Consider the following 16,420-nt stretch of genomic DNA (forward strand, 5'->3'; position numbering starts at 1 on the left):
ATTTGGAATGCCCTGGAACGTCATCAAAGAAAGGCAATGACGGGGTCACCAATGCTCGAATTGATGGGTTGCTGGGGGTATCCCCAAGATATTATTATTTTAGTAAAAAAAAAAAAAAGAAAAAAAAAAAAATATATATATATATATATATATGAATTACACATCTGGTTAAATTTAAGCAGTTAGGGTGCTGTACATTTCGTGAATTCATTATTTACAACCATTCATGTGTATATTTTTAACTAGTTGTCATGTCTCTTTAAAATGCAATAAAATGGAGAGTAATAAACTTCCACTTGGGAAAAGAAAGCTACACTCTCAGAAATAGGGGTACAGTAGGAGTCCATTTCTGTACCCCAAGGTTAGGTACAATCTACACTAACGTACCCCATAGGGCTTATTATTGGACCTCAAGGTATATGTACCTTTTTGAGGGTCAAAAAGGTACATATATGTTCCCCAGCATTAAAAGGTACATATATGTACCGTTTCTTTTAAAGGTTAAGGTACAATATCAAGAGAGAGCTTCTGCTAAGCCAATTTTTTTTATTTATATAAAAGTAGTTGTTTAAAGGTTTTAATGACACCTTAATTATTTAAGGTAGATTTTAACTTATCACTATATTTGAGTAGCCTTGAAATAAAGGAAATACAAGTTTTGTAAGTCAGTTTGCTGATATTAAATCATTATATGAAATTATGATAAATTATAATATTATATTGATTATGTAAATGAAAAACAACACACATAAACACACAAATGACTGATTCTCAGTTTATTTAATCAGAAACATTTTTGCATTGCAGAGCCTGAGTACATTATCCCTCCCTAATTTACTGGAGAGAGCAGGAACGGAGACTGCCAGCTCACTACTTTTGATTGGTGGAAAGATGTGTCAAATATGTAGAGCCAGCCCCGATTGGCTGTTTGAATCTCAATTTAAGAGAACGTCGTCCAGTCCAGTTCGCGATCGCGACTTAGTTCTCAGTCTTTCTTTCGGCAATCCGTGGAGAAGAAGTCATACGGTTACTCATGGTTCTTACAGGGCTTTCAATCGAGGAGGTCCTTCAAAAAAATATCAGAAGCAGGCATAGAAGTAACCGACGTCGAAGCCCAGAGATTCAGAGGTAAGTTTTTATTTTAAATGCCATTTTATTTGACAAAATATTTGTGGTAGCCAATGCTAACGGGCTAATGTTACCCCGCCAAATTGTATATGTCCTCTGCTAGTGGATGAAACGTGGAATGTTACCGAATTTTTCCTTGGCTGGTCAGGCCATGTTTTTTAATATTAATATTATAAATTATTAGGATTGCAGAGGACTTTTCAGAACTTTAAACTATGACCGGGCCTTGTGCATAAGCTTGACAGTTGGTGGCGTCATAGGCCAGTCTGAACAAGGCATAACAGTAGTTCCGCATTACATTAACGTTAATTAATTTGCACGCGAGTTTTATTTATTTTTATATCGTGTATATTCATTCACCGAACCTAACATGGGCATTGGCCACAAAGCTAATGTTGTTGCTATTATGTGCTGGTCAAATTATTTCATTTTGTTTGGATAACTTTTTAGTCAAGTGTACAGCTGTTTCATATCCCTATGTTTACTTTCTTTCAGTTAATGATGTGGATGGTGAAACCGTTGACTGTGGCCTCACAGAGACTATGGTATCGTACTTGTTTCAAGGATCTTTTAAGAAGCAGGTCAAATTCAACCAGTTTGTATGCAAGCTGAAAGAGCCAGTAGTAACGCTGACATTAGAGCCTGTGCCTCCAGAGGAATGCCAGCAATCTAGTTCAGCTATACCAAGGTTAGTGAATGTATGATGTTTTCAAAGCATCTTCCAAGTTTCATCTTAGCTTTAGTGACCAACTTAAAGCTTAAGAACACTAGTACCATAACTTTTGTTCTAGTAATTATTGTCCTCATAGCAGTTAATATTTGGGGCAGACATTGCATTTTTTTTTTAATTCAGGCTACCTGAATTTTCATACCTGACCTGTTGCAAGGATTTAAGATATATTATCAAAGACTGCAGGCCTGCACTTTACGTATTGTTTGGTAACCTATTAATTGGAAGGGTCTTGGCAGTGTAAACTGTTTGTTAATTTGATTTACACCTAAAATTAAAAGTAAAAAAAATCTATATTACAGGAATGGAGCTAATGTGAGACTGCCTGGTAGTTTTGACATTCCAGCATTCCCCAGCTACCTACAAACAAAACTAGACAACAAAGAACCATGCCAGAAAAATCCAAAGGATAGACACATAATGATCCGGGTTCTCTATGAGGCTGTGGCACAATACACAATGTACGTAAGTGTGTTGAAGGCAATGTTAGACATGGGAAAGCAATACAATGATTTGCAAGACTTGAATGTCAGTGATGTATCAACCTAAGCTAGTTAAAACAAGTTAACTTAACCTGCATGTAAAAGGAGATGTCACCTAGACTTAAAGCAGTTGAGCTAAGGCTAATCTATACTTCCATTAAAATTTCATCTGATTCTAGGAAACCACCAGAAATAGTTAAATTGCCTAGGGGGGAATATTTTTATAGGTGTAACTGGAATATTTTAACTGAAGTCTTTGTAGAGCATATGTGCCCCATGAAACAATTCATGCTGAAAAAAAAAAATGGATTGTGTTTGTCCTGGTGCATGATTATTTCAAGGCAGATGGCCTTCAATTGATTTACATTTCTTCTCTTGTAGGTATCCCACAACTTCAGAATATGTGCAAGTTGTAAAGATGCTGATTGCGAAATATCCTTTCCTGAAGGATCTCGAGGGAAATGGTTATGTAAGTGCATTAGCAAATAACTATACACCGTATTTTTAACATGAGGTATTCCATCTTAATGTTATGTGCAGGTCTGTCATAAAAGAAAAGTGGAGTGGGGTTTGGGATGTTACCCTAACTTAGGTAATGTTACCTAGGTTAATTGTTCATTTATGGAGACGAGTAGCAGCAACCTGGATGTAATGTAGGCTAACGTCAACAACAGGATAAAACGTGTCGGTATCTTTCTCTTGTAGCATTTTTTTGCTGCCGTATCCATCTCACCTTTTTTACCCCTGACCAGTTTTCATGCCTGAGCAGTCTTTGGTAATTAATATTTCTGTTTCAATTAGCACACATGGCACATGTCTCTGAGGCGTAAATTCAAATGGGAGCGTGCACCTCTGGTTGACAACAGTGAAGTGAGAGGTAGTAAGGAGAAGTTTGGCCACACAAAATCAAAGCAACTTGTAGAAACAGCGAGGACCAGTCAAAGAAAGGTGTCCAAGGTCAGTGATGCCCAGCTTAGTGCATTGGTAATAAATGAGGCTTAGTTAAGTTGTAGTTAGTTGGTTAATGTATCTGTCGTATTTTGTAGTTATCAATTGAGGTTGGTCAAGTAAGTTCAATCAGATTGATAGAAGATTGGTTCACTCAATGGAACTACACAAGACAATTTATTGTTTAGTTTTATGTCAGATGTGTTTGTAAGTGTATCTCTCGCTATCTCAATTCCCATAAAGGCACCAAGTGTTCTGGGTGAGGATCCATCCTCCATTGAGGCTCATGTGAATGTCTTAAATAGCCAGTACCAGAAGATGCAACCTGACTTCAGGATTGTACGAGACCGAATGCAGTAGACGTTTGCATGGGGGCAAAAGGAGATTGCTAATGGCATGACCGTAGAGGACACAGTTAAGAAGTACCCTTTTTTAAGGACACCCACCGGGGTAAGTAAAAATGTATCCTAAGGTCATAGTTAGAATTCTTAACGGTATATTCTTATTTGCTGGTCCGTGTGAGTGTAATGCATGCACCAAGTTTGATTCCCTGTCATGAAAATGAGAACTTCACCAGGAGTGTACTTCTCCAAAATGGCGAACACACAGATACAGGGCTCTACAGTGCGACCATTTTGCTCGCATATGCCCCTAAAAATCGATACGTGCGAACCGGAAAAATTATTTACGAGGACGCGACACAAAGCTGGTGTCAATCATATGAAAGTTGTTGAAAGTCTGGCAGGAAAAAAGCCAGCTAGTCACCAGAGCACCGGGAGAGATTCCTTGTGAAGTTTTCATGACAGGGAAGGAGTTATTGGGTCAAATTTGGTGAATGTATTGTACTCTAATAAACAAGCAAAAACCACTATGTAACTGAAATGTTATTAATCATTAAAAATGTGACAGTGGAAATAAATTATGTGAATTTTAATGGTTTAGTATGAAAACTAACATGTAGTCTACACACATGTCACATATCTTCCATATGCCATTAAGTACTGCTTCTTAGATTAGTATCAAGCTGCATGATGATTTCTGGTATGGAATAAAGCTTAATGTTTTTTCTTCTGTAGTTGTGTGATGAGTTGGAACGTATCCATCCAGCAACCGGGAACTTGTGTCAGCGATACATTTGAAGTCTTCATTGAATTGTACCGAAGGTGCTTCAACTAGCTCAGGAAATGCCCACTATTCCAGTTTTACCTGGAGACAAAAGAAGCTCTTACTGAGGATCTTCCAGGTACTGATTAAACGTTAATGCCTATACCACAGTGTTTCCAAGTCGTGGGCCTTAATATGTCTTTAATTCTATTTTAGGTTTGTTATTATTCTTATGTCATAAAACGGTGTACTTGAATTGAGGTGTTAATTAACACCGGTTTTGTGGGAAAATCATCTTTATATTCAAATTGCTTACCTGAAATTGACATCTACACTGGACCAAATGTCTAGTGATGACCTTTATATTTACCTGCACTGCTTCTGAATTAGAAAAATGTTGTTTAAATATCAAGTATATCTCACGTCTTGCAGATATTGACTTTAGGGCAGCCCTCATCTTTCTGCCTTACATCTTCAAGGAGAACATTGATCGCTTTATTACACTTGGAGAGGTATGTCTTGCTTACTAAAATCTCTTTTGTTCACCTCCATAACACCAAATACACTTGACAAATGTACTGATAGAAAGTCATATCAACACCATACGTCTCCACTTAAAGGAATACTTTATCCACTTTTAAATATTTCATTACTTTTAAGTGGTATGTAAAGTGGTAATGAGGCTGATCACCTCATCATTGTTGCTACGCTGAAGACTTGCTTGGATGGTCCTATTGCTTTTTGTCTTCCACCATTGTTAAATTACTTTAGATTCATCAGTTCTTGCTTAAATCCAGTGAAACAAGTTTTAACCGCAATCCATATCTGTTCTTGTGTGAAAAGGCGGAAGTTTGAGTACATAAGCACAATGTTTGTGCACAATGACTACAAAATAAAATTTTACTCTAATTGTGTAGCATGAACACCCAAAACAAAATCTAAATTACTAGCTACCGAATCTGCACACCATATCAGAATACAGTCACATTCTAATTATAAACCACTATTTGAGCATATAATGTGTATGCAAACAAGTTTTAACAGCAATTCATATCTGTTCTTGTGTGAAAAGGCGGAAGTTTGAGTACATACATGTACATATGTCGCCAGCTGTTTTTATGTGCAATAATTTTCAAACATTTGTCTATGATGCATTTTTGCTATGCGCAATTCAGAAGCCAGATCGCGCTCACGCGGAGGAGCTTCAGTACACGCAACATGAAAGTCCTGTTTAATTATGATAGAAGAGAGAACCAACAATTCAAACATCTGCTCACACTTTAGGCCTGTGGCTGTTATATTAACCCTCTGGTTGTGTTCGGACTCCGGTCACGCCCGTTGTGTTCCCGGGCAAAAATGACCGGACTCCAAACAACTGCTTATAAATCTGTCATTATGCTATATTATCACTAAATATTGGATTCAATCTTTTTGTCAACTTGTTTTCTGAAATAAAACTGAAATAAAACCCACAAGAAATTACGAAAATTCTAAAAACATTTATGTGAAGTACTTGTACCCTATGTGCACAAAGTCAGTAAGTTTGAGTCCAGTGCGATAACGTTAACTAGTATTTTCAGGAAAATTAATACTTATTTAATACAGTGTTTGTCCAGTTCTGCGTTCTACATGCTCCCGAAACCTCTCATTATTAAAAAAAAAAGTGTAGACACAATGTAAATAAGAGATTCATTGATTATAACCAGGGTTCCTACGGGGTTTGGAAAAGTATTTGTATTTCCAGACTATGTAACCCCTATATAGAAAATTAAGAATTTAATTAAATTCATCTTACAAGAAGTGAGGTTTCATGGCAGCTGTTTAGTGACTCTTTTGTGATATGCAAATATGACTGAATGAATTCAAGGTGCACATTTTCATTATGCAAAATGCAGGTTATAAGAATTTTGGGTTTCTTCACACTTTAGTCTTAGCACCGTATAACATAAGCTTAAGGACCTTTGCAAAAACCAAAAATATACAGACTTTTATGTGCGCACAGGAAACCATTACTTTTAGCATATAGGACCATACACACTGAGCCACCTGTTGTGCTATCAGCCCATTTCGCGATGTGGTTTCTTGGCCACCACTATGCATTAAAGGCCTTGAAATATGGCATACTACCCCAATGAAAGCCAAATCTTAAACACTTTTTTACAGTACCAGTCTTTTTATAGAACCTTGAACTTTCCATTCCGTGTCATGGACTCTCCACGACCACAGAAGATGTATTAAATTGGACATTAGGCCTTGATATTAGCGGTACTACTGTAAGAAAAGCAAACTTTTGAGCAGGTAGATCTGTTAATTCATGTGCTTCAATGCTATCGTTTTATTTGTAATAAGATAGCAGTGATGCACAAAGGAAATAGGTTATATAAAAGTAGAAATTCTAATGCGTAAGCATGCAAAACATTCCTATTAACATGTGAATAGTTTCTTGAGGGCACAAAAAAGTTTCTTGTGTGCATGTAAAAGTGTGTATATTTTTCTTATTTTTTTCTTTTAACAACTCTGTATGTGTCACGCTGTACCGGGTGCAAGGAGCGAGGAGACACGGAGATATCCAAAAAGCCAGGTTTATTTAATGCCAAAGCACAGAAGGAGGAGCTTGGGAAAAGACGAACAATACAGTACATGGGAGATGGGGAGACACCGGGCTTAAGAACACAGGGAAATCGACGAGGAAGAACAGAAACCGGTGCGGGGCAATTAAACGCAGGGCTGGGAACAAATCAACTCATGAGGACAGGGAACGAGGACAGGAACAGGAAGGCCAAATATGGACACGAGAGGAGGGGGAAACAAGACACAGGACTGACCTTATGTAGTCACTTCAAGAAAATCAATGAAAATAAAAATATTTACAGATGTCTGGGTTATATACCAAATATAGGGCTGAAAATAATGCTCCATGAACCATTTATGTTAAATGTGGTCTGAAAATCTACTGAGAGGTTTGGAAATTTGAGTCTGGAAAAGTATGGAATTTTGAAATGGAAAAATGTGTAGGAACCCTGTATAACGTAACTTTGTGAGATTGCGATGATCTAAGATGAGTGACAGCTTGCTAGTGATGATAACGGGAGCGCTTTCTATGTGAATAAGTCCATTTTAAAATTTGCAGAAAACTTTTGTTTTTCTAGCTGCTAGGACTGGCACATACACGCTTCTAAGTTTTTGGAATGACATCCACATATAAATGCGGGATTGACTCTTGAAATTGCAATGACTGACAAAGTGATAACCATATTTGTTCCTGAATATAGCAGCCTTTTTGAGTGAAATCATTAAATGGTATACTGACTCATAGAGTTGTTTGCCGACACCTGCTGGCATAATGTAACCTGCAATGAAATTGTTGAAAAATCCCCACCAACACTAACTTATAGCCTGTAGTCACAATATATTTTTAATATTTAATAAACTAGTTTCATGCAACAAGGGATCCATCAATCATCCAATTTTGCTTTTAAGCTAGTAAATTATGCATTGGTGAATCATGCTGGAATTATTCTATTTTGGATTTTTTTATGTTTTTTTTTTTTTTATGTATATTTATTTAAAAATAAATAAAAATCCTGAAACCAAAATGTTGCATTGTCTAGACTCTAGAGAGCAGGTAAAGAGGACCTCTACTAAGGGAAGCACAGTCCATTCCAGTTCAGCAGAGTGCAGTGGCAGGAACTCAGCACAGCCATTACCAAAAAGTAGTATACTTCAAGTTTATTTTATTAAGTATACCTAAGTAAAGTTTATTTTTAAGTATGCTTTATGTAGTAAGTGTACAAATATCAGTGTACTAGTAGTATTCTTGTAAGTGTACTATTTCAATACTCCTTGGGACTAAATTGGCCCACTTTTTAGTATATGAATGTATACTTTTAAGTATACTTTAAGTATAACAGTAGTAAACTTTGAGTACATAACTAGTTTACATCAAAGTTTTTAGCTTGTACTGCTACTATACTAAACGTGAAATTATAGGTATACTGATAAGTTTACTAATTAAATACTTGTAGTAACATTTTTAGTACACTTTGAAGTATAGTCTAACTAAAATACTAGTTTAGTAGATTTATACTGCAAGTATACTCGTAAGTTTTCTTTAAGTGAACTTTACATCATACTTTAAGTATACTACTATGTCCCTATTTAGGTATTAATTATATATTTTGTTATATGAATATCTGAACATACAAAACATCAAAAGAAAGAACAGGGTCTCTGCTTGTAAACAAAAACATTTTATTCTAGTTTCATGCATTCTTTTTTTAAACACTTGAATGTGGGTAAGTTTCATAAATAAAGAAATTAAGAAATAAACAACATTTTGAACAAAAAGCTGAAAAAAAGACTATGAATTAGATTCAGAATGATAATCAAAACGCAGATGGAGTCGATCAACACCCCAAAGCTTGACAGTTGTTATTACCTCTTCATTGGTCAACATTTTATTCCATAACGTTACACATGCTGCATCCCAATGTGCCTACTTATACTACGCCCTTAAAGTATGTAATCTTTTGGTGAAGAAAAAGTACACGCTTTTAAGTGTGTAGGAGAAGAGTACGCAAGCTTTGGGACATACTATCACGTCACACAACTGCGTCTTTAACGGACCACTCTGTTGCATCTGTAAAATGGCCTGTCAATCATTTTGACACAGTTAACATCCTCCACATTTCATTTAATTTAACTTCCTACCATATTGGAGAGAAAAGAAGTAGCTTGTTGATCTGCCAGTCATGGGTCTGTCATGTGGAGAACTCTGCTCATATTTTCTGCGTAATGACGCATTTAATGCATGGATCCACACTTCAAAAATTTACCTGAAAGAGTAGACCATGACTTTTGTCACTGTTGCCAGTACGTTACTGTAATTAAGATTTACAGTAACAAACTGTATTTGATTTACAGTTGCAAACTGTACTGTTTTACAGCAAATTACTGTAAATAAAATCCGATTCATCAGTATACTACTGTAATTCATTTATTTTTAATATAGATTTCATTAGATTTTATAATTTTTATATAGAATTCATATTATTTTTACTCTACATAGGTACTACTGGCATTCAATTAAAACAGACACAATAATTATAAAATATCAAATTCTTTATTTAAAACATCGCACGTATAACACTTAAAAATACAGACTTCCAATGCTGGAACAGTGCATTATGTTGTATCCTCTAGATTTATCCTCACAAAGACTCTTTAGGCAACAGAAACATAATGGGGGAAAAAGGCAAGCAGCCAAAGAATACATAGCCATCTGCAAAACCCAGGTGCTGCTCCAAAACGTGGCCACCACCTTTGCTCACCATCCACTTTGTAAGTGACAGAAATGTCTTCTCTGAAAAACAAGAAGTAGAAATGGCACACTTTTAAAAGGCAAACCTCATATAGAATACACAAACTTCCCAAAACCATAGTTGATCTCTTACCATGAATTATCAGTCTCAGGGTGGTTAGCGCTGCTCTGCGTCTTTCTTGATGTTTCATTGCAGTTGCCTTTAAAACACAAATACAAAAAATGCAGTAAATCTTAAACACCATTAAAAACTATAACAAATTCTAAAACTAGAAAGGCAGCTAGCCATAAAACTAGTTTAACCTAGCAAACTTACAATTTTATTTTCTCAATAGGCTACTGGCCAACATTAACTACTAGCACTTGAAGTAAATTTCACATTAGTTAACCTAATCTTAATATAAGATGAGCCTTGCTCGTTAAAAATCATTTTAATTCGGTAACTTAATTCAGTAAGCTGACAAAAGTCGTTTGAAACGACAGCGCCTTTTACCGTGGTAAAGTTCTGTAATCGCCATGTTGACGAGTAAATGTTATTAGGTTAAACTGGTGTGCAAAAATCTGACACAAACACACAGACAAACGTACATATATTTTTACCTTGCTTGCAGGTCTTATTCTCTCGTAAGGTGCATCGACACACAGCGCAGATGTTCTCCGGAACTCTTCCACTCTCACAGGTTCATCCCTGGGCAAAACAAGCGGCGCTGCCCGGCTGCTTCCGTGTCGCTTCCATGTCTTCTTCGGACGCGAGTAGAGCAGTGTGGCGCGACTCGATAACAGACAACAATATAGAATCCATTATATATATTATTTACAGTGGATGCGAACAGTAAAGTGATGCCCCGGTATATTTCTGACGTACAGATGTACTCCAAGAGCTTGCGCTGTTTGTGACGAGAAGGACAAATGGATTTTCCAATCATTAAAGTGATGTAACACATCCAGTGTAGTCAGTCCGAAGCTGTTGTGGCGTACACCAACAAAGCACCAACAAAAGCACAGAGCAGGTCAGGTCAGCAACTACTCCAAGGAAGTTGATACCTGGAGAAATCAGCTAGAAGTATGGAGGATTGTTATACTCCCCATGGCTGTAAATCAATGAAAATAAAATTGGAGGTATTGCTTGTAGAAATGTAAAACGAATGTGTACAAACAAAAAAGGTGTTCAAGTGGCAGAGGAGTGGACCTGTTGACCCGATCCTGACCCATTGATGAAGTAGCTCATCCGGCCCATATCCAGTCTGGACCCGTTCATTAAGTAGGTCTATACCTTATACAAAATGGGTAATCTGTCCAAAACTAGCTATGGAAATATCTAAAATAGAGCTGACAAACATTAAACTAGATTGCTCTAAAAGCTTAAATATTCCATATGTCTCCCTTTAATAATAAACCATAAAATCATTCAAAATTTGAGAAAAAATAAATAAAAAAAGTCTAAACTTCCCTTGGCCAATAACAATGAAACACTATAAAATGTAGGCAATTATTCTGTAACAGGGCGAACGAGACGTGAGCGGATCCAAGTGCAAGCTTTTATTATGGGTGGTGATGGCGCAGTGGATAAGACACATGCCTTTGGTGTGAGAGACCCGGGTTCGAATCCACTGTGAGACACCAATGTGTCCCTGAGCAAGACACTTAACCCCTAGTTGCTCCAGAGGCGTGCGACCTCTGGCATATATAGCAATTGTAAGTCACTTTGGATAAAAGCGTCAGCTAAATGAATAAATGTAAATGAAACATGGTCAAAACACAGGCAAGGTCGAACAACAGCAAACAGGTATGGCACAGGCAAGACAGAAGAGCAATCCTAAACAGGCTTGAGTCAGACGACAGCAAACATACTTCAGAGGGCTAGACAAGAGGTGTATCCGTAAACGTGAGCAAAAGTCCAGGCAGGAGCAAACAGTCCGAAACAGCAAGCAAAGGGTTAATCCAAAATATGTGGGCAAGAATCAGGAACTAGGAATTCAGGAAACACAACGAGACTAAACTAAGACTAGAACTAGAAACTAAGACAGGAAATGGCTCTGTAAAGAGCGATAAACGCAGAACAATACTCGGCCCTGAGAGAGAGAAGTCCAAGGCTTATAAAGCATGTCTAATTGCAATCAGCTGTATGTATGTAATCAGTGCATTCAGCTGTGTGTGTTTGTGTCTCATCAGTGCAATGGATGATGGGAACTGTAGTCCGGAGTAAGGTGCAACAGTTAGTGTAGTGCAGGAGTCCATGTGGAAAGCAAGTGACCTCTGGTGGTGAATGAACGGAAGACCACCGTACCGTTCGTATATACCACGAACCAGATTCGTAACAGAGCCCCCCTTTAAGGAGCAGATTCCAGATTCTCCTAAAATCAAAGTCCAGTCCAGGAGGGTGGTGGAGCGGAGGCAGAACAGGGGGAGGGATGGAGGGCCAGGTCCATGTGCAGGAAGAGGACCCGGAAACAGAGGCAGGATCGATGGAACAGGGAGCCAGGGCGGAGCCGAGGACCACCAGAGCAGAGCCGAGGACCCCCAAGGTAGAGCTGAAGGGCACCAAGATGGTGCAGGTGAAAATGGAGCCCACTAGGGCAGAGCAGACTGAACCGGAGCCCACCGGGGCGGAGCAGATGGAATAGAAGTCCTCCATCAGAAGGCCTCCACAGTGGAGCAGATGACCACCAGAGGTAGACAGCAGACCACCACGGTGGAGCAGAAGACCACCATGGCAGAGCAGATGGAGCAGAAACCCCTGGTAGAGACTGGGACCTAGGGAAAACGGAGACACAAAAAAACAAAAAGAGCATACACGGTCCCAAGGACCGAGGCAGGGAACACAGGAAGTCCATCAATATTTTCCCTGTTGACAACTGACCGGGCAGACAATTCAAAATTTTACTCATTGACTGGAAGGGGACAGACAAACTGTTCAATAACGGTCTCTTTGGCAATGATGGGGTTAACAGGGCATACAGAAGGTTCATTTAAGGCCTCCACGGATGTCGTAGGTAGGGATGAGAGATCCTGAACAGCCCTTGTAGCTGCAGAAAAGCAGACAGGAACTTCACAGACCGCATCCTTGGGTGTGACAGACAAGGCTGAGAATTCAAAGGTAGCCTCCTCGGCTAGGTCGGGACGGGACAATAGTTCATAATTGGCCTTCATGGCCAGTTCAGAGCAAGACAAATGTTCATAAGTGGCTTCCGTAGCCATGACAGGACAGCCAAAAAGCTCACTGACAGCCTCCATAGCCGTGACAGGGCAGGGCGAGGGTTCATGAGTGGATGCCACTGACACCTCCGGAGGTTCTGCAGCAGTTGCCGCCACCTCTGGAGGTTCTACAGCAGTAACAGTCTCTTTGACCGCAACACGACAGGCTGAGAGTACATTGCTGGGTGTCACCACCATACAAGGAGCTGAAGCGAGCACCGCCGCTTCAGGAGGTTCTGCAGCACCAGCTGTCACCTCTGGAGACATCATAGTGGACGTCACCACCTCGGGCAGTTCTGTGGTGGTGTACACAGCCCAAATGCAACACAAAGCGATCCCAATCACGGGAAGGGCTTCAGACAGGAGAATTAGTTCAGGAACAGAAGTGCTAGAGTGAATGGGTTTGGGAAACCAGCTGCATGTGCAGACACCAGCAATGCATCTTTCACACTAGAAACCAGATTGGGATATCGAAGGACTGACCTTGAATATCCGGGTGCAACAGACGGGAGTGATAGGACTCTGGATGAACAGCTGTGAGGTGACGAGACTCCGGACAATCTGTGGTGACGTGACAAGACTCTTTAAGATCAACTATAACTTGCTTCATTATGATCAACAGTGACTTGACTTGACTCATAAATAGCAGCTGTGACTTGACTTGATTCATGAGGATCAGCTGAGAAATGACGGTGCGTTGTTGTGCCCGCCATTTTATGAGTGCGTGCTGGTGCGTCAGCCATTTTAGTCACAGACACGGTGTCGCGCTCCTCATCCACGACACCTACTGTAAACAAAGAGCCAGCACACAGCAAAGCATAGTCCATAAAGTCCTTTAAACTACAATTAAACTTCCCCTCAGGTAACCATAACTTTATGGGCTCACTTAGTCCGAAACTGAAAATGTCTCTTAAAAAGACCTCATCAAAAGGTACTCTATAAGATAACAGAATTGAGTTGCATACTCCTCAATGGATAAACTCCCTTGTCGCAGGTCGAGTAGCTGATCGAATGGGTCCATACCTGGCAAGCGTCCATTAGAAAAGCCACTGGATTCTGTAACAGGGAGAACAAGACGTGAGGCGAGCGGATCCAAGTGCAAGCTTTTATTATGAAACATGGTCAAAACACAGGCAGGGTCGAACAACAGCAAACAGGTATGGCACAGGCAAGACAGAAGAGCAATCCTAAACGGGCTTGAGTCAGATGACAGCAAACGTAATCCAGAGGTGTAATAGACAAGAGGGGTATCCGTAAACGTGAGCAAAAGACCAGGCGAGGAGCAAACACTGTCCGAAACAGCAAGCAAAGGGTTAATCCAAAATATGTGGGCAAGAATCAGGAACTAGGAAATCAAGAAACACAATGAGACTAAACTAAGACTAGAACTAGAAACTAGAAATTAAGACAGGAAATGGCTCCGTAAAGCAGCTTTCACTGGGAGAGCGATAAACGCAGAACATTACTCAGCCCTGAGAGAGAGGAAGTCCAAGGCTTATAAAGCATGTCTAATTGCAATCAGCTGTATGTGTGTAATCAGTGCATTCAGCTGTGTGTGTGTGTGTGTCATCAGCCCAATGGATGATTGGAACTGTAGTCCGGAGTGAAGTGCAACAGTTAGTGTAGTGCAAGAGTCCATGTGGAGAGCGAGTGACCTCTGGTGGTGAATGAACGGACCATGAACCAGATTCGTAACATACACCACAAATTGAAAAAAAAAAAACATTGTTTTATTTAATGGAAAACTTTACCTCTAAAAAGACAATTCAGTTTAATTCCAAAAATAATTTTTTTAATTAAAATTAGTGGACTATAAAAAGCTTAACAAGACATTTAGGTGTCTATCCAAACACCTTCATCAGTTGTGAAACCTGTAGCGTCTGCTTATGATCCTTGATGGTCATTGTGGTTTTATGTCTTAGAGACCCCTTTTAACCTGCGACATTATCAGAATCAGAAATCAGAATAAGCATCAAGATGGCGTATGGCTGCTGTGGTGTGGAACGCTCCCGTACTTTTGTTGTTTTTGTTTGTTTGTTCTGTGTTTAGTCATTCTCTTACTGTCAGTTTTACCAGAGACGAACTACTGGACATAAGGCAACACACACCGGACAATTTTTTTCCGGTTTTTGATTATTCAGAGGCTTTGTTGAATGTTTTGGTCGGAGGGGCAGCGGTCCTAGTCAAACGCGCGCTCAGACGGAAAAGAGGGAAGCGCGCCGGCGCGCTGGTTAAACTCCGCGAACGCGGCTTCCGAACTGCGCTCCCAAGCATTCATCTAGCGAATCTCCGATCCCTTCCTAACAAAATGGATGAACTACTTCTCCTCACCCACACAAACAAGGACTTTTCAAACTCTGCTGCATTGTGCTTCACTGAAACCTGGCTGAGTGAAAACATCCCGGATAACATGCTTCATTTGCCGGGATATCAGCTGTTCAGATCAGTCCGCATCACGGAGCTAACGGGGAAAACGAGAGGTGGTGGACTATGTTTCTACATAAATGAAGGTTGGTGTTCAGATGTAACAACTCTGAAGAAGATGTGTTCTCCTAATTTGGAGGCCTTCTTCATAAACTGTAAGCCGTTCTATTCACCCCGAGAGTTTTCCTCCTTCATTCTCGTGAATGTGTACGTGCCTCCGGACGCGTGCGTGAGCGTCGCGATGCAACAGCTGGCCGAACAAATATCTGAAACAGAGCAAAGGTACCCGGACTCTTTTTTTTAATCATTCTTGGAGATTTTAATAAAGCAAATCTCTCCCGCGAACTGCCAAAATAGATGGCACGTTACATGTCCCACCAGAGACAGTAATATATTGGATCATTGTTACACAATAATTAAAGATGCATAACACTCTGTCCCACGGGCAGCTCTAGGGCTCTCTGATCACTGTTTGGTTCATCTCATACCGACCTATAGGCAAAAACTCAAATCTTCTAAGCCTGTATTAAGAACTGTTAAGAGATGGACTAATGAAGCAGAGCAAGATTTAAAAGCTTGTTTTGACCTCACTGATTGGAGTGTTTTTGAAGCCGCTGCCACCGATCTGGATGAGCTCACAGAGACTGTAACATCATATATCAGTTTCTGTGAGGATATATGCATCCCCACCAGGACATTCTTATCATTCAATAATGATAAACCGTGGTTTACTGGGAAACTCAAACCGCTTCGTCAGGCCAAAGAGGACGCTTACAGAAGTGGGGATAAAATCTTGTATAACCAGGCCAGGAACAGACTAACAAAGGAGATCAGAGTGGCTAAAAAGAACTACTCTGAGAAGTTGAAAAGAACTTTCAGCCAACGATCCGGCGTCAGTATGGACTGGTCTGAGGAACATCACCATGTACAAGACACCACCCCCACAGTCTGTGGAGAATCAACAACTGGCTGACGATCTCAATGTGTTTTACTGCAGATTTGAAAAGGCCAGACTGACACCCAGCACCCGCTCTGATCTGCACTTCACACATTCACCTTCCCCCCCTGCAACCCCCCTTACTCCCTCCC

At 39.8% G+C, this 16,420-nt stretch overlaps 1 protein-coding gene across 1 annotated transcript; it reads left to right on the forward strand.

Annotated features, from left to right (window-relative positions):
• Positions 1–963: 963 nt before the first annotated feature.
• LOC306864931 (sterile alpha motif domain-containing protein 3-like) lies at positions 964–6,154 on the forward strand. Its single transcript, XM_079409233.1, has 8 exons — positions 964–1,128; positions 1,624–1,816; positions 2,161–2,319; positions 2,722–2,809; positions 3,142–3,297; positions 3,532–3,738; positions 4,365–4,531; positions 4,825–6,154. Exons 2-6 carry the CDS (start codon positions 1,671–1,673, stop codon positions 3,646–3,648), a joined length of 666 nt encoding a protein of 221 aa, XP_079265359.1. The 5' UTR covers positions 964–1,128; positions 1,624–1,670; the 3' UTR covers positions 3,649–3,738; positions 4,365–4,531; positions 4,825–6,154.
• The last annotated feature ends 10,266 nt before the right edge of the window (positions 6,155–16,420 follow it).

Source organism: Barbus barbus (genome assembly GCF_936440315.1).
Source record: "Barbus barbus genome assembly, chromosome: 46".
NCBI classification, from domain to species: domain Eukaryota; kingdom Metazoa; phylum Chordata; class Actinopteri; order Cypriniformes; family Cyprinidae; genus Barbus; species Barbus barbus.